This window comes from Symphalangus syndactylus, chromosome 10 (genome assembly GCF_028878055.3).
Source record: "Symphalangus syndactylus isolate Jambi chromosome 10, NHGRI_mSymSyn1-v2.1_pri, whole genome shotgun sequence".
NCBI lineage: Eukaryota > Metazoa > Chordata > Mammalia > Primates > Hylobatidae > Symphalangus > Symphalangus syndactylus.
Window position 1 is genome coordinate 19451027 of NC_072432.2, and position 14544 is coordinate 19465570.

Sequence of the window (14544 nt, forward strand, 5' to 3'; positions counted from 1 at the left end):
TGCTTATGAGTTCTAGTAGCTTTTTTGTAGATTCATTTGCATTTTCTAGACAGATGATCATGTCATGGGTAAATAGAATTTTACATCTTTTTTTGCAATCTGGATGCTTTTTATTTTATTTTATGGAATTATTGCACTGGAACCTCCAGTACTATGTTGAGTAGACGTGATGAAACTGAACATCCTTGTCTTGTTCCTGATCTTAAGGCAAAGCAGTCTTTCACATTAAGTGTAAGGTTAGCAGTAGACTGCACAGATGCCTTTTATCAGGTTGAGAAAGTTCCCTTCTATTGCTAACTTATTGAGTTTTATCAAGAATTCTCTTTTTGTAAGCATATAACATATATTTCTAAGACTTGTGGGACAGACAATAGTGTATATCCACACACAAATTCACATGCAACTATATTGATTTCTATATCTATTGTTAAAATCTATGAATTCATGTTTCACCACCACAGGATCCATTCTAGTTTTCTTCCTTTCCATATATGTAACTCCCTTTTTTGATAGTGAGAAACTGGTTTCCATCCTCCTTAACAGATTTGCTTATTTGATCAACCTCTTGTGTGTAACTATTCTCCCATCACTACTCCCATCCCATAGCTCATGCCATGCCTTCCACATCACACTTAAGAGTGTGGCATTCACTGCGCTGCTGCTGCCTTCCCCAGTGTGGACATCCTCATTACCCTGCTTGGCCTCTGACTCCCTGGCTTAGGCTGCCCTTCGGCATGGACACTCATCTCACCCTAACCATGCTCCGATTCTCTGAACTGGGTCATGCCCTTTCACATGGAAGTCCCCTGTACTTCCTCATGCACTGACATCCTTGTGGATGTTACCCCTGTTGGCTTCTGAAACTCATGTTGTGCTGCATGCCTAGGAGGCCCCTCTTTGCCTAGACACTGAGTCTCTGCAAAGGCTGCCCTCCCACATGGTCAACCCCATGACAGGGTACCCTGTCATGGGGTTTTGGAGCCTGAGACCCCGTGACAGCCTCTTCTTTTGCAGGGACTCTCCTTAACCCTTCTTGGACTCTGATATCCTGTAGTGGGCCACTCCTCTGCATTGATGCCCTCACCCCTTGTGGCTCACACCTGCAGTGGGAAGCCCCAGACAGAAGCTCCTCCTATCTTGCATGTCTCTTCCGTCTCTTATCCTGCCCCAGCTTGGAGACCTAACTTGCTTGGCCCCAGCTAAAGACTTTCAGAGCTGAGTTTTTCAGGAAGAGATAAGAAGAGAAGAAGAAAGAGGAAGAACTCACTCATTTATTTTTCGTGACTAACTTAGAATATTTTTTACATAACTAAAAGATTTTCCACTATTTTGTATTAGGATTTAAAAAAATTATTTTAGGAAGAAAGGACATATTTGACCATACTTGGTCTATCTTTAAGAGAGTATAGCTCCATTATTGCTTCAGAAGCATCTTTTATAAGGCAATTGTACTCATACCTTAGTGATATAACTAAGGTAAAAGCTCAGCGTGTCCCGGGAGACAGGTACACACTCTAATCCAGGAGGAAATAGCCCAGACACTAAAGAAATTGCAAGACTGCCTGTATATATCAGCAGACTCCAAGCAGAACCAAAGTGGGCAGAATATAATACTAGTTTTGGCAAAATTTATTGTTTTGATGCATTTGAGAGTATAAATTTAATATACTTCCAGAGGTGTCCCTAATAGCTTACTTGATTGGTTGACTACAATTTGAAGGAATTCCATGGTGGCCTCTATTCAGTGAGGCTGAGATGCCAGAGCTTCCTGAAACAATGTAGAGGAGGGAATCCAAAGGCTTACGGAGTGAGGAAGGTTGAACTGAATACTCGATGTGTGACCTGCACAGCCACCTGCCAACTACATTCCACAAGATGACCCGGAGGTATTTCCTTCAAGATGGCAATGAGAAATATATTAATGAAGGAAGTACTGTATCCTTGAACATCTCTGTGGTTTCTCCTCTTTCTAGAAAAGTTATGACTCTAGTACAGGATGATGCCATTGAAAAGGGGTCAAGCGGCAGCACTTAACTGCCAGAGGGAAGGTAAGTACCTCTACCATAAAGGTTGGGAGGGGCATACTAGTAATCAGAATGTTTTGATTGGCAGAGATCTTTGACAGTGGATAATTGATCATGATGTCTCTTGAAAGTAAATATGTGGGCAGCCTGCGAGTGTAGTGCCTGATCTATGTAACAGCAAAAACTCTGGTAGCTGAAAACCTGACTTGAATTCCCACAGAGAGGAACTGAAGCCCCTTACCCAGCTTTTAGACGTAAGTAAATTTATAGACACAGAGCCTTTTGACTGAAAGGTAAGCCAGGTGCCCTTGAGGAAGGACCCTGCACCATTGCCACATGCACACACCATAAATCCTCCTCTAAGACTTCTCCAAAGGGACCAAAGTTGACAACTGACAAACCCCCACATTTTCTCTCTGACCCATGGGTGATGGCTTTTATTGTTGGAAGGGCTAAGCAGAAGCTCCTAGAACTTTCATTTCTACCAAGAGAAAAAATCAGAAGCAATATTGCATCCCTGAGGGGATTGCAAAAATCCATGCTGCCATCAAAGACTTGAAAGAAGTGGCAATAGTTATCACATCTCCGCTGAACTCATCAGTTGGGCTGTGCAAAAGTTGCATGGGTCTTAAAGAATGACTGAAGACTACTATGAACTTAATGAGGTGGTGGCTAAAATTCCAGCTACTGTCCTAGATGTAGTATCTTTCCTGGAGCAAATTGATGTGTCTCCCAGCATTTGCTTTGTAGCTACTGACCTGCCTTTTTCTCCTCACTGATTTGCAAGGACTGCCAGCAACAGTTTGGATTTACCTGTCAGGGCTAACAGTATACTTTCAGTTTTGCCTCAGGCTATGTCAATTCTCCTGCTCTCTATCACATTTATTCTGCAGAGATGTTGATTGTCTTGACATTCCACAAAACATCACATTGGATTACCTCATGGATGACATTATGATGAATGAATCTGATGTTCATGAAACACCATATACTTTAGAGGCCTCGGTAAGATATAAGGTGGGAGATAGGCCCCACAAAAATTCAGGGACCTGCCACCTCAGTGTAGTTTCTGGGGGCTCAACTATCACTCCTCCAAGGCAAAACGAAAGTTTCTGGTCCTTGGATGACCTAAATGGGAAAAGAGGAAAAATGTGTGTTCAGCCTTTTTGTATTTAGGAGGGAACATATGCCACATTTAAATGTGCTTTTTGGATTCATCTATAGAGTTATCTGTAAGGCTGCCAGTTTCAAGTGATGTTGAGCAAGTTCTGAGAAGTCTCTGCAGCAAGTTCAGGCTGTGTACAAGCCATTGTATCACTTGAGCCTTATTATCTAGAAGGTCCAGTGATAAAGTATTTATGGCAAACAGGAATGTTGTATGGAGTCTTTAGAAAGCACCAGAAGGAAAATCACAGCACCAAACTCTAGGGTTTTAGTGCACATCTATGCCTTATTCTGGATATGGCTATTTGCCTTTTGAAAAATAGCATCTCCCTTGCTACTAGGCGTTGGTAGAGATTGAATGCCTAACCATGGTATGCTGGGTGATTATGTAATCTGAACTTCTCATCATGAATTGGGTGTTGTATGACCCTCCTAGACATAAGGCCATGTGTGTGCAGCAGCAATCTACCATCAAATGGAAATGGTATCCAAGAGACTGGAATTGGGCAGGTCCAGACGGTACAAGCAAGTTGCATGGGCAAGTGGCTTAGATTCCTTTGACTCTGAAGGTACGTTGCCTCTTCCACTCATATGGTTTATGGCCTCTTGAAGATACTCCAGTTGGATGAGGAAGAAATAACAAGACTGGTTTGCAGATTTTTCTGTATTACACACAGGTACTACTCAGTTTCACTCATGGGTGATCCTGAAGGACACTGGTGAAGAAAAATTCTCCCAGTGGATAGAACTTTGAGCAGCAGATTTCGTTGTATGCTATGTCTAGACTAAGAGAGGGCTGGGAGTACACATGGACACTGATTCGTGGGCAGTTGCTAGTGGTTTGGTTGGATGGTTAGGGACTTGAAAGAAATAGGATCAGAAGATTGATGACAAGGACATCTTGGGAAGAGGTGAATGAATGGACATCTTATAACGGTTACCAACTGTGAAGATATCTGTGATCCATGTGAATGATGACCAAAGTGCATTCACTGGAGGGGAGGTTCTTAGTGATTAGGTGGGCAATTGATGTACTCAGTGGGTGTCTGTCAGTCTCTTTTCTTGGCCACTCTACTGCTTACTCAATGAGCCCATAAACAGAGTGGCCATGGTGGTAGAAACAGAGGGTATTCATTGCCTAAACAATGTGGACTTCCTCTTACCATGGCTGGCCTGGCTAACACTACTACTACTGCTGAGAGCCTAATATGTCAACAATAGAGGCCAACATGGATCCCCTAATATGGGCCTATTCATGCAGGGAACTAGTCAGCCACCTGGTGGCAGGTTGATTCCATCGGACCTTTTCCATCTTGGGGTGGGGGGTGGGGGTCAGAGATTTGTCCTCACTGAAATAGACACATTCTGGACACGGATGTGCCTTCCCTGCCATAATGCTTCTGAGAGTAGCACCATCTATGGACTCACGGGGCACCTTATCCACCATCATGGAATTTCCCATAGTGATGTTTCTGATCAATGATTCTCATAGCATTGCTTCTTTCACAGCAATGAAGTGCAGCAGTGGTCTCAAGGCCATAGAATTAACTGGTTTTACCACATGTCCCATCACCTGGAAGCAATTGGACAAATTTTGAAAGATGTAAGAGCTTAGTGAAGACTTAATTATAGTGTCAGTTGGGAGTCACCACACTGAAATGATGGAGTCCATCTTAAAGTGTACTTACCGTGTGTGCTTTGAAACAGAACATATACGGTAGTATCCACCCCACAGCCAGGACATATAGGTCTTGGAATCAAGAGATGGAAGTGGCTTATGTCACTATTAAACCCAATAATTCACTCACAGAAGTTTTGTTTCCCCTCCTGGCTACCCTGAGCTCTGCTTGTTTGGAAGTCTTAGTTCCCAAAGAGGAACTGCTCACTAGGGTCCATTGCAATGGCTCAATCAGGAAGAGAAACCCAATCAGTGAGGCACTCTGCCAGATGTTACAGGGGAGAAAAGCATGACCGGTGTGTCTGCTGAATCTATGAGGACGATTTCTTGCAGGTGCTCACTTCTGCAAAATACATTCTGGGAAGTATTGGAAGAGTTTTGATTCTGTCAAGTTTATACAAGAAGAGAAAAAACAGCCATGTTTGCTGATTTTTATTTATTTGCTCACCTATGTGGAAAGAAAAGAGAGGGCCTTACAGTCTTTTGGGGTAGACAAATCTTTTCCAGGCCTTCAAGGCACTTGAAGATGCATTTAGTAAGCAAAACTTTCTTGCTATCTTATCTACATAAGTTACAGAATAGGACTAAAATAGAGCAGGGATTCTGGGTGATACAAAATTAGTGTTAGGTCAGTTGCACACTCCTTGAGCCATCGTTGGTGATTCTGCTAAGGTTTTCTCTTAATTTGCTCTGTGTATATCCTGGTTAAAGGGCCGACCTGTGTCTTTAGAGCATTTCCTATATTTGGCCCTATTCTAGTGTTGTAGTTAAGTACATGGATCTGGAGTCTGATTGCTGGGAGATGAATCCTAGCTTGGTCAACTTGTAGCTTTGTGATCTTTGGTGTCAATTAACTTCTCTGTGCCTGTTTTCTTATCTGTAAAATGAGGATAATAGTTATATCTACTTCAGAACGTTGTTTGGAGAATTAATTAAGATGACATATGTACAGTCCTTACAACAGTGATTGGCCCATGGTCAACAATGACTAAGGTTTAGCAATTCTTATTATAACTTGGCAATGTGTGCTGTGAGTCTGTCTGCCAGGAATATAAACCATTTGGAATCCCTGCTCTCTTTCTCTAGCAAACCTGCAGAACACCTGCTAAATAGCTCATATAGACTGAATCGTGTCTCCCCTCCCACCTCCAAATTCATATGTTGAAGTGCTAACTTCCTAATGTAACTGTATTTGGAAATAGGGTCTTCAGGCAGGTAATTAAATGAGGATGTAAGGGTGGGGTGATAACCCCACAGGACTGGTGACCTTGTTAGAATAGGAAGAGACCAGGGCTCACTCTTTCTCCATCACACACAGAGAGAAGGCCATGTGAGGACACAGTGAGAAGGTGGCCGTCTGTAAGCCAGGAAGAGAGGCCTCACCAGTAACCAATCCTGGCACTTTAATGTTGGACTTCCTGCCTCCAGAACTCTGAGAAATTAAGGTCTGTTATTTAAGCCACCAGACTAGAGTATTTTATTATGGCAGCCCTGGGAGACTAATAGCATTATGAAATTGCATAATTTAAATATTCAGGCTGGATGTGGTGGCTCACGCCTGAAATCTCAGCACTTTGGGAGGCTGAGGTGGGAGGATCGATTGAGCCCAGGAGTTTGAGACCAGCCTGAGCAACATAGCCTATCTCTACTAAAAACAAAGAATTACCTGGGGTGGTAGTGTGCCTGTATTTCCAGCTACTTGGGAGACTGACCTGGGAGGATCACCTGAGCCCAGGGGAGGTCCAGGCTGCAGTGAGCCCTGATGGAGCCACTGTACTCCAGCCTGGGTGACAGACAGAGACCTTGTCACAAGAAAAAAACAAAAAACCTGTTGCCTTTAGAGATAAAGATGGAACTGTGGAGTCAGTATCCTTAAATTCACTCACTGATGTGAAAAGCTGTTTGGGATTTACTTCTGAATGTATTTCTCGAGTGTACAGTGTTCAGAAAATGGAAGCAGGGATTATGGAAACCATCTAGTTTTAAGAAAATCAGGGCCAAATGATTGCCTTTTGGAATCTTTTATCAAAGCTTTTCTAAGATCTTCATTAAATAACAAGCAAATCTGAAGGAGCACGAGATCTAAAAAAGCTTTTCAGCCCACACTGAATTTCCTAATCTCTGGGAATATAAAGTCAGATTTGGTTTCTATATATTTTTACTCTGAAATGTAGAGAACATGTAAAAACTTAGGCAGTAATCGTGCAAATTAAGAGTCATTCTTTAATGACTGCCTTGCGTTTGCAAACAGGCTTTACGCCCGGCAAGCTCGGACCCCGTCCATCGTGGGGCGCCAGGAGATTGCTGGGCCACTGTCCCCAAGTCAGGGCTGGGTCCCGGCGTCCCCGCGTTCTCCGAGTCCCTGGTCCCCGCCCCAGCCGGCTCCGGGACCCGCCCGACTCCCCGCCCCTCCCCCGCCCACGCCCCAGCCGCAGGGGGCAGGGCGGGAGGCGGGCGCCCGGCGCGTCCAGTCCCCAGGACCCTTTTAAAGCGTGGAGCGCCAGGGCCGGGCATGCCGAGCCCCGTGGCGGAGACAGCGGTGCGCCCAGTTCCCGGGAGCGGCCCGAGCAGCCGAGCGCCCAGGGCTGCCCTTCCCGGGCCGGCGGGCTCCCTGGGCTCCCCGCCGCCGCCCCGTGCGCCCCGGGAGGGCCCGGCATGCTGCGCCAGCTGCTGCTCGCCGCGCTCTGCCTGGCGGGTCCCCCAGCGCCCGCGCGCGCCTGCCAGCTGCCCTCCGAGTGGAGGCCCCTGAGCGAGGGCTGCCGCGCCGAGCTGGCCGAGACCATCGTGTACGCCAGGGTGCTGGCGCTGCACCCCGAGGCGCCCGGCCTCTACAACCACCTGCCCTGGCAGTACCACGCCGGCCAGGGGAGCCTCTTCTACTCGGCCGAGGTCGAGATGCTGTGCGACCAGGCGTGGGGCAGCATGCTGGAGGTGCCCGCCGGCTCCAGGCTCAACCTCACCGGCCTGGGCTACTTCTCGTGCCACTCCCACACCGTGGTCCAGGACTACTCCTATTTCTTCTTCCTCAGGTGAGCCCAGCGGCGCCGCCACCTCTCTCTCTCTTTGCGCCACCTCCCGAGGTCGCCGTTACCTGGAGCCAGGCCGGTAACTCCCTGGGCATCCTGTCGGTGCCAAGTGAGAATGCCCCTGGGGCGCCTACCCCTTGCCTTCTTGGATCTCTCTTGGTCCGTCTGACGTCTCTACAGACACCCTGGCTACCCCTGGTTAAGGCGGTTTAAAAGGGAAGGTTTCTGTGCCTTGTACACAGAAGAACATTGCAGACAAAAGCTCAAAGCGCTCTCCAACAGTCCCTTTGACTCGAGTTTTTAAACGGGCCTCAGTAGGAGTAGATGGGGACGGTGAGAAAAACAATCTTTGAAATCAGTCTATGTCTGTTATTTTGGCTCTGCCCTTCCTAACCGTGATTCTGAGCGCATTTCTTGACACCTTCTCAAGAACTTCCATAGCCTCACCTGTGTAAAGTGAGAGACAGGGCTGGTTGAGCGAGGAACGTAACTCATGTAAAGCACCTGGTGCAGGTTAGAAGTTGACCAGCTGTCCCCTCTCTCCTCTTCCCCATTCGCTCAAATGCCGAGATGTGAATGGTGTGGAATGTAGCCCGGGATTGCTTCATTATCTCATATCAGCTGCCAGGTTCTTTGAAATAGCAAAGGTTTACTGGGGCTAGGGGTTCTGCTGCTGGTAAAATCCTGGGTAGCAATGCCTTGAGGAGAGGAGAGGTGAACCAGGCAGGAGGTCCTCTCTGATTATAGACCACTGGAATCTTCTGAAGTTCCATGAACGTTGGCCTGTGGTCAAGATGGAATGCATCTGCCTAAGAATTCAGTCAATTCTCATTGACTACTGAATTCTTCTGAAATTTGAATAGAGAGCGCCAGGTAGAACCCTAAATTCTTTGGTTGGCTTCAATTGAATTTGGAGAGTGATATAAAACAACCGAGAAAAACATCAAAATGGAATGTAACCTATCTAACAAGATAGTGAATTAATCCACTGTTGGGGTGATCGGCTGTAGTTCCAGTTTTCCCAGTCTGGGAAGTAGCACTGAGGATATTTGGAATGAGGCTGACGTGGGTCTGCAGATTCACTTTTAGCTCGCATTTCTCTGAGAAAGAAAACAGTTCTACAAAGTGGTGTTTGTAAGTGCATGGCAACACATGTTTTCCATATTGAAGCCGGAATATCTAAGTTTAAAAAGCATGTCTTGCTTTGTGTTGGCTTGAGTGGTTCAGCTAGATTAAGTTTTTAAATATATATACGTATTTCCAGAGAAGTGTAGTTTCTAAATAAAGCCAGTGAGACTGAGAGAGTGCCCTTCTTGATACAGAGAAACTTAGGGTTTCATGTTTTTAATTAGGAAAAATACTGAGAAACCATCTATAAAACTATTCAAAACCAGAAATTTGTTCTCCAAAGGAAAAAGTGCCCAAGTATTTGAGCAGGCTTTTTAAAGAAATTTTTATCATGAAATACAGTTTGTCCAATGGTTCCGTGGTGCTCAGCCAATTCTCATCTTTTTTGCTCTACCATGTTTACAAAAGTTAGGGCAGAAATACAAAGACAGTAGTCTGACATTTTCATTTCACAGGGCTGTCTTGCCTTGGAGTGTGTTAACAACCACACACAAATCATTTCTTCTTTGTTATTCTGGGACCCACTGAGATGAGACTGACCTCTGGTCACTGTCAGGGGTGAGGGTGGCAGTGGAGACTTGCTGGTGAGCCCTACGTGTTGTTTTTTTTTTGACTGGAGTGTAACCTTCATCTCTTTCTTTTTGTGACTTTTTAAAGAATCATTCTAATTGATTTATGCTAGGCCTTTAAATATGTTTACTAATATGTATACTGCATTTACTTTGTACCAAGTGCTTCATTAGGTTTTTGATGCAATGCTGATGATAGCACCAAAAAAGTAGGTACTATTTTTTATTTATATATATTCTGTTTTTTTTTTTTTTTTTTTTTTTTTTTTTTTTTGAGATGGTGTCTCACTCTTGTCACCCAGGCTGGAGTGCAATGGTGCAATCTTGGCTCGCTGCAACCTCTGCCTCCCAGGTTCAAGTGATTCTCCTGCCTCAGCGTTCTGAGTAACTGGGATTACAGGTGTGCACCACCATGCCTAGCTAATTTTTGTATTTTTAGTAGAGACAGCGTTTCACTGTGTTGGCCAGGCTGGTCTCGAACTCCTGACCTCAGGTGATCCACCCGCCTTGGCCTCCCAAAGTGCTGGGGTTACAGGTGTGAGCCACCGTACCCAGCCAGTACTATATTCTTTTTGCAGATTAGAATACTGAAGCTTAGAGGAGTTAAGACATTTGTTTCATGTCATATAGAAGATAAATAGCAAAGACAGAACTTTAACATAGGTCATTACAGCTGGCCTTTTTTTCACCAGGAAATAAGGAACACTCTTTGAGAAGGAAGACCCCTTGGGGGACTTGGAAGACAACACAAATAGACAAACAGGCACCATATACATAGTTTTCTCCATACTTTGATCAAACTCATCTTTGTGAAAACCTTAACGATAGACTGATGTAGTGTGAGACAAAGAAATAATTAGAAGTAGTAACTCCTCTAATGAGAGCCATGCCAGACATTGATGTGAAATTGGCAAGCCCGTTGCAGTTGTCTGTGACTCTTGATTGAAGCTGGTACACCCTTGACTGTCTAGTCTACATGTCTGCCTTTTTTCCCCTCTTCTCCATTAGGATGGATGAAAATTATAACCTCTTTCCTCACGGAGTCAATTTCCAAGATGCCATCTTCCCAGACACTCAAGAGAACAGAAGGATGTTTTCTAGCCTTTTCCAGTTTTCAAACTGTTCCCAAGGGCAGCAGCTGGCGACTTTCTCCAGTGACTGGGAAATCCAGGAAGACAATAGGGTAAGAATCGGCTAAATCCTGTGCCACAGCAAATCAATAGTGTAGCTATACGTTGTGTGAATTTTGTGACCAAAGGAGTCAAGAATACTCTTCCAAAAGCCCAGATCAGAGAGTATTATTGTATGCCCTCTTTCTCTTCTACTATCCCTCCTTACCTCCCAGCTGTTAAAAAAGACCATTCATAAACTTTGGATCCCTGAAGCTTTACTGTTGGATCAGGAGTTCTTCCCAAAGTATGAGAACAAGATGAGATGAAGGTTGGCATGCTGAGCCTCAGTTTCCTCTTCCATAGAACAGGGACAGTAGCGGCTTGTCCAACCTGCAGCCCAGGACAGTTTGAATGTGGCCCAACACAAATTTGTAAACTTTCTTAGAACATGACCAGATTTTTTTGCAATTTTTTTTTGCTTATCAGCTATGGTTAGTGTATTTTATGTGTGGCCCAAGACAATTCTTCTTCCAATGGGGCCCAAAAGATTGGACACCCCGATCTATGTCAGAGGGCTAATGCAATATGATTTAAATATGTAAAAACTATAATTATGTAAATTCATTAGCATAATGCTTGAAAGAGTAAGTGCTCAATACATGTGAGCTGTTACGACTGTTCCTGACTGTATGATTGTTATCGACAGCATAGGGCTCTAAGAAATTGTCTTAGAGGAAAGGAAAAGTGCTGAGGGAAGTGAAATGAAATTTGCTATCATAGCTACCACTTCTGTGATTCTTAACTATAGTTGGTAAGACATAGAGGTGCAGGATGGCCAAGGTGGTTGCAAAATGTAAGGGTCAGGATTGTAAGGGTTGGGAATGAAAATATAAAAGAGTCTTCCGATCTCGGCCAAATGCCAGAATTGGAGGAAAATTTTGATGATCATCACTCTTCCAAAGCAATGGGCATTGCCACAACCAAGTTGGGATGATAGTGGGGGCCAGGCCAGTCTAGGCCTCTGGGGCAGTGACCCATCTCTTCCTAGTCCCCTATTGAAGACATCTTTAGGTCAATGTGACACACTGCTGGAGAGAGAGTTCTGATGTGGGTATCAGATGGAATAAGGACTTTTTTTTTTTTTTCCGTTAATGAACCCATTTGTGCATGTTAAGAGACTCCCTCCTTTCCACCCATCAAGAAAGGTTTGAGGGAAGTGTCTTTCTCTTGTCTCGTGGGATGGCCTAGAGTAGCTGCCTTGTTCTTCCGAATCCCCTTATTGTCTTTTTTATTTTGTTTTCCTTCCAACTTTTATTTTAGGTTCAGGGGGTACGTGTGTAGGTTTGTGACATGGGTAAATTGCATGCCACTGGGGTTTGGTATACCAATCATTTCACACCCAGGTAGTGAGCACAGTACCTGAGAGGTAGTTTTTCCATCCTCACCCTCCTCCCACCCCCCACCCTGAAGTAGGCCCCGGTGTCTATTGTTGCCATCTTTGTATCCATGTGTACTCAATGTTTAGCTCCCACTATAAGTGAGAACATGCAGTGTTTGGGTTTCTGTTCCTGCATTCATTTGCTTAGGATAATGGCCCCCAGCTGCATCCATGTCTGCAAAGGACAGGATTCAAACCCCCTTCAAAGGGAGATTCAAAGGGAGCTTTGCCCAGGGCTCCCTGGACCCTGGAGGCCTTCTTCATGCTCTTGCACAGAAGCTATTCCTGTGAAGGGCAGGTACGCCCAACTAAGGGAAAGGATTTATTCTTCTTTGACATACGCCTGTAATCCCAGCACCTTGGGAGGCCGAGGTGCTGGGGATCACCTGAGGTCAGGAGTTCGAGACCAGGCTGGCCAACATGGCAAAACTCTGTCTCTACTAAAAATATAAAAATTAGCTGGGCAGGGTGGTGCATGCCTCTAATCCCAGCTACTCGGGAGGCTGAGGCAGGAAAATCGCTTGAACTCAGGAGGAGGAGGTTGCAGTGCGCCGAGATCACACCATTGCACTCCAGCCTGGGCGACAGAGTGAGAGTCCGTCTCAAACAAACAAACATTCCTCAGCTCTGCCCTAGACTCAGCAGTCTAGACTTTCTAACCCCTCCCTGATGGTTAGAAAGTTAGAACTTTCTCAACGCTTGTCATGTAGTTTGCTCCTAGTGTGGTTCCAAGCACCTGTTTTTATTCTTCCTTTTCTCCTTCTTAATCTTTACTGTTGCCTACTCCATATTGAGTTGGACCCAGCAAGTCTAAGCCTGAGCATCCCAAGCCCAAGTCATACTTAATTTCTTCCAAGTGAAGCCTTTTTAGGCTTGGCCCTTTCGTTCTCCGTCTTGTGGCAGCTTTGCTTATATGACTATATAATAGATTTATGTCAAGAGATTAGATATTATTCTGAAAATACTTGAATAGGTTAGCCCTTAAAATCTTAAGCTACATAACTTTTTAGCACTGTGGTCACATAATCTAGCTACTAACATTTTTCTGGAATTAGATTTTTCCGTCATTTGTGAAAAACAAAGAACAATAGGACCGTGGAGAATTGTTTCAGCGTGAAGGCAGATCTATTTCTGTTGATCAGATGTTGATCTTGGGGGAGAATTCCTTTTCCCTTTCACTTGAATCACCCTGGCCTCTTAGATAACAAAGTGTGGGAGCATTCCAGGCTCGGAGGAAAAGTGGAAACTTGAGGTGAGGAAGGTAATTATTTCACTTTGCTGAGCTGCTGTGGAGCAGAATTTAGTTCAATTTGGGGGACCCTGCACGTTTCCAGACCTTTGCTTGTGCCATTTTTACTCCCTACCCACTTTGAAAGGGACCACATCAAAGCTACATAAAATTAGCCCATTATGGGCTGATCGCAGTGGCTCATGCCTGTAATCCCAGCACATTGGGAGGCTGAGGTGGGCTGATCACTTGAGATCAGGAGTTTGAGATCAGCCTGGCCAACATGGTGAAACTTCATCTCTACTAAAAATACAAAAATTAACTGAGGATGGTGGTACGTGCCTGTAATCCCAGCCACTTGGGACGTTGAGGCAGTAGAATCGTTTGATCTTGGGAGGCAGAGGTTGCAGTGAGCAGAGATCGCACCACTGCACTCCAGTCTGGGCAGCAGACCAAGACTCTCTCAAAACAAAGCAAAACAAGAAAAATTAGCCCATTAGTTTAAAACTTAATTTGAAATTAAAATTCCATTGACTTTTTAAAGTTTTCTAATGCTCCCTAAGATATTTTTACTTATGCTGGAGTGATTAAAATAGTTGTGAATTATTGACTACTACCTGCTTCTTTTTTTTTTTTTTTTCTTTTGAGATGGAGTCTCACTCTGTAGACCAGGCTGGAGTGCAATGGCATGATCTTGGCTCACTGCAATCCCCACCTCCAGGGTTCAAGTGATTCTTCTGCCTCAGCCTCCCAAGTAGTTGGGATTACAGGTGTGTGCCATCACACCTGGCTAATTTTTGTATTTTTAGTAGAGAGGGGGTTTTACCATGTTGGCTTGGCTGGTCTTGAACTCCTGACCTCAGATTATCCACCTGCCTCAGCCTCCCAAAGTGCTGGGATTACAGGTGTGAGCCACCATGCCCGGCCTACTTGCTGCTTTTTTCTTAAAAAACAAACAAACAAACAAACAAAAACTTTAAGCATTTCTTTTTCTGTGGGAAGGTAAGCATCAAATTATCCTACCCAGGATAAACACACCATGTTATGTCAGAAGCAGTCAACATTGTTCCTTAACCTTAGGAGGGGGTTAGAATTGCTGTTATGATCACCCTTTTATTCCAGTAAGAATAGATGTTAGACTTTTGTTAATCAGAACACACTAACACTCCGCATATTC

At 44.7% G+C, this 14544-nt stretch overlaps 1 protein-coding gene across 9 annotated transcripts in view; it reads left to right on the top strand.

Moving 5' to 3' along the window:
* Positions 1 to 14544, top strand: part of CCDC3 (coiled-coil domain containing 3) — a 202887-nt gene that overhangs the window by 84594 nt on the left and 103749 nt on the right. For 6 of the 9 annotated variants that reach the window (XM_055296624.2, XM_055296625.2, XM_063610187.1 and 3 more), the window contains one exon: positions 10598 to 10772. In XM_055296624.2, coding sequence (XP_055152599.2) covers positions 10599 to 10772 — 174 coding nt within the window. In that variant the 5' untranslated portion in view covers position 10598. Of the gene's footprint in view, positions 1 to 7296; positions 7896 to 10597; positions 10773 to 14544 lie in introns of those variants that run through there. The other 3 variants (XM_055296622.2, XM_063610186.1, XM_055296623.2) reach the window with 1 other exon arrangement.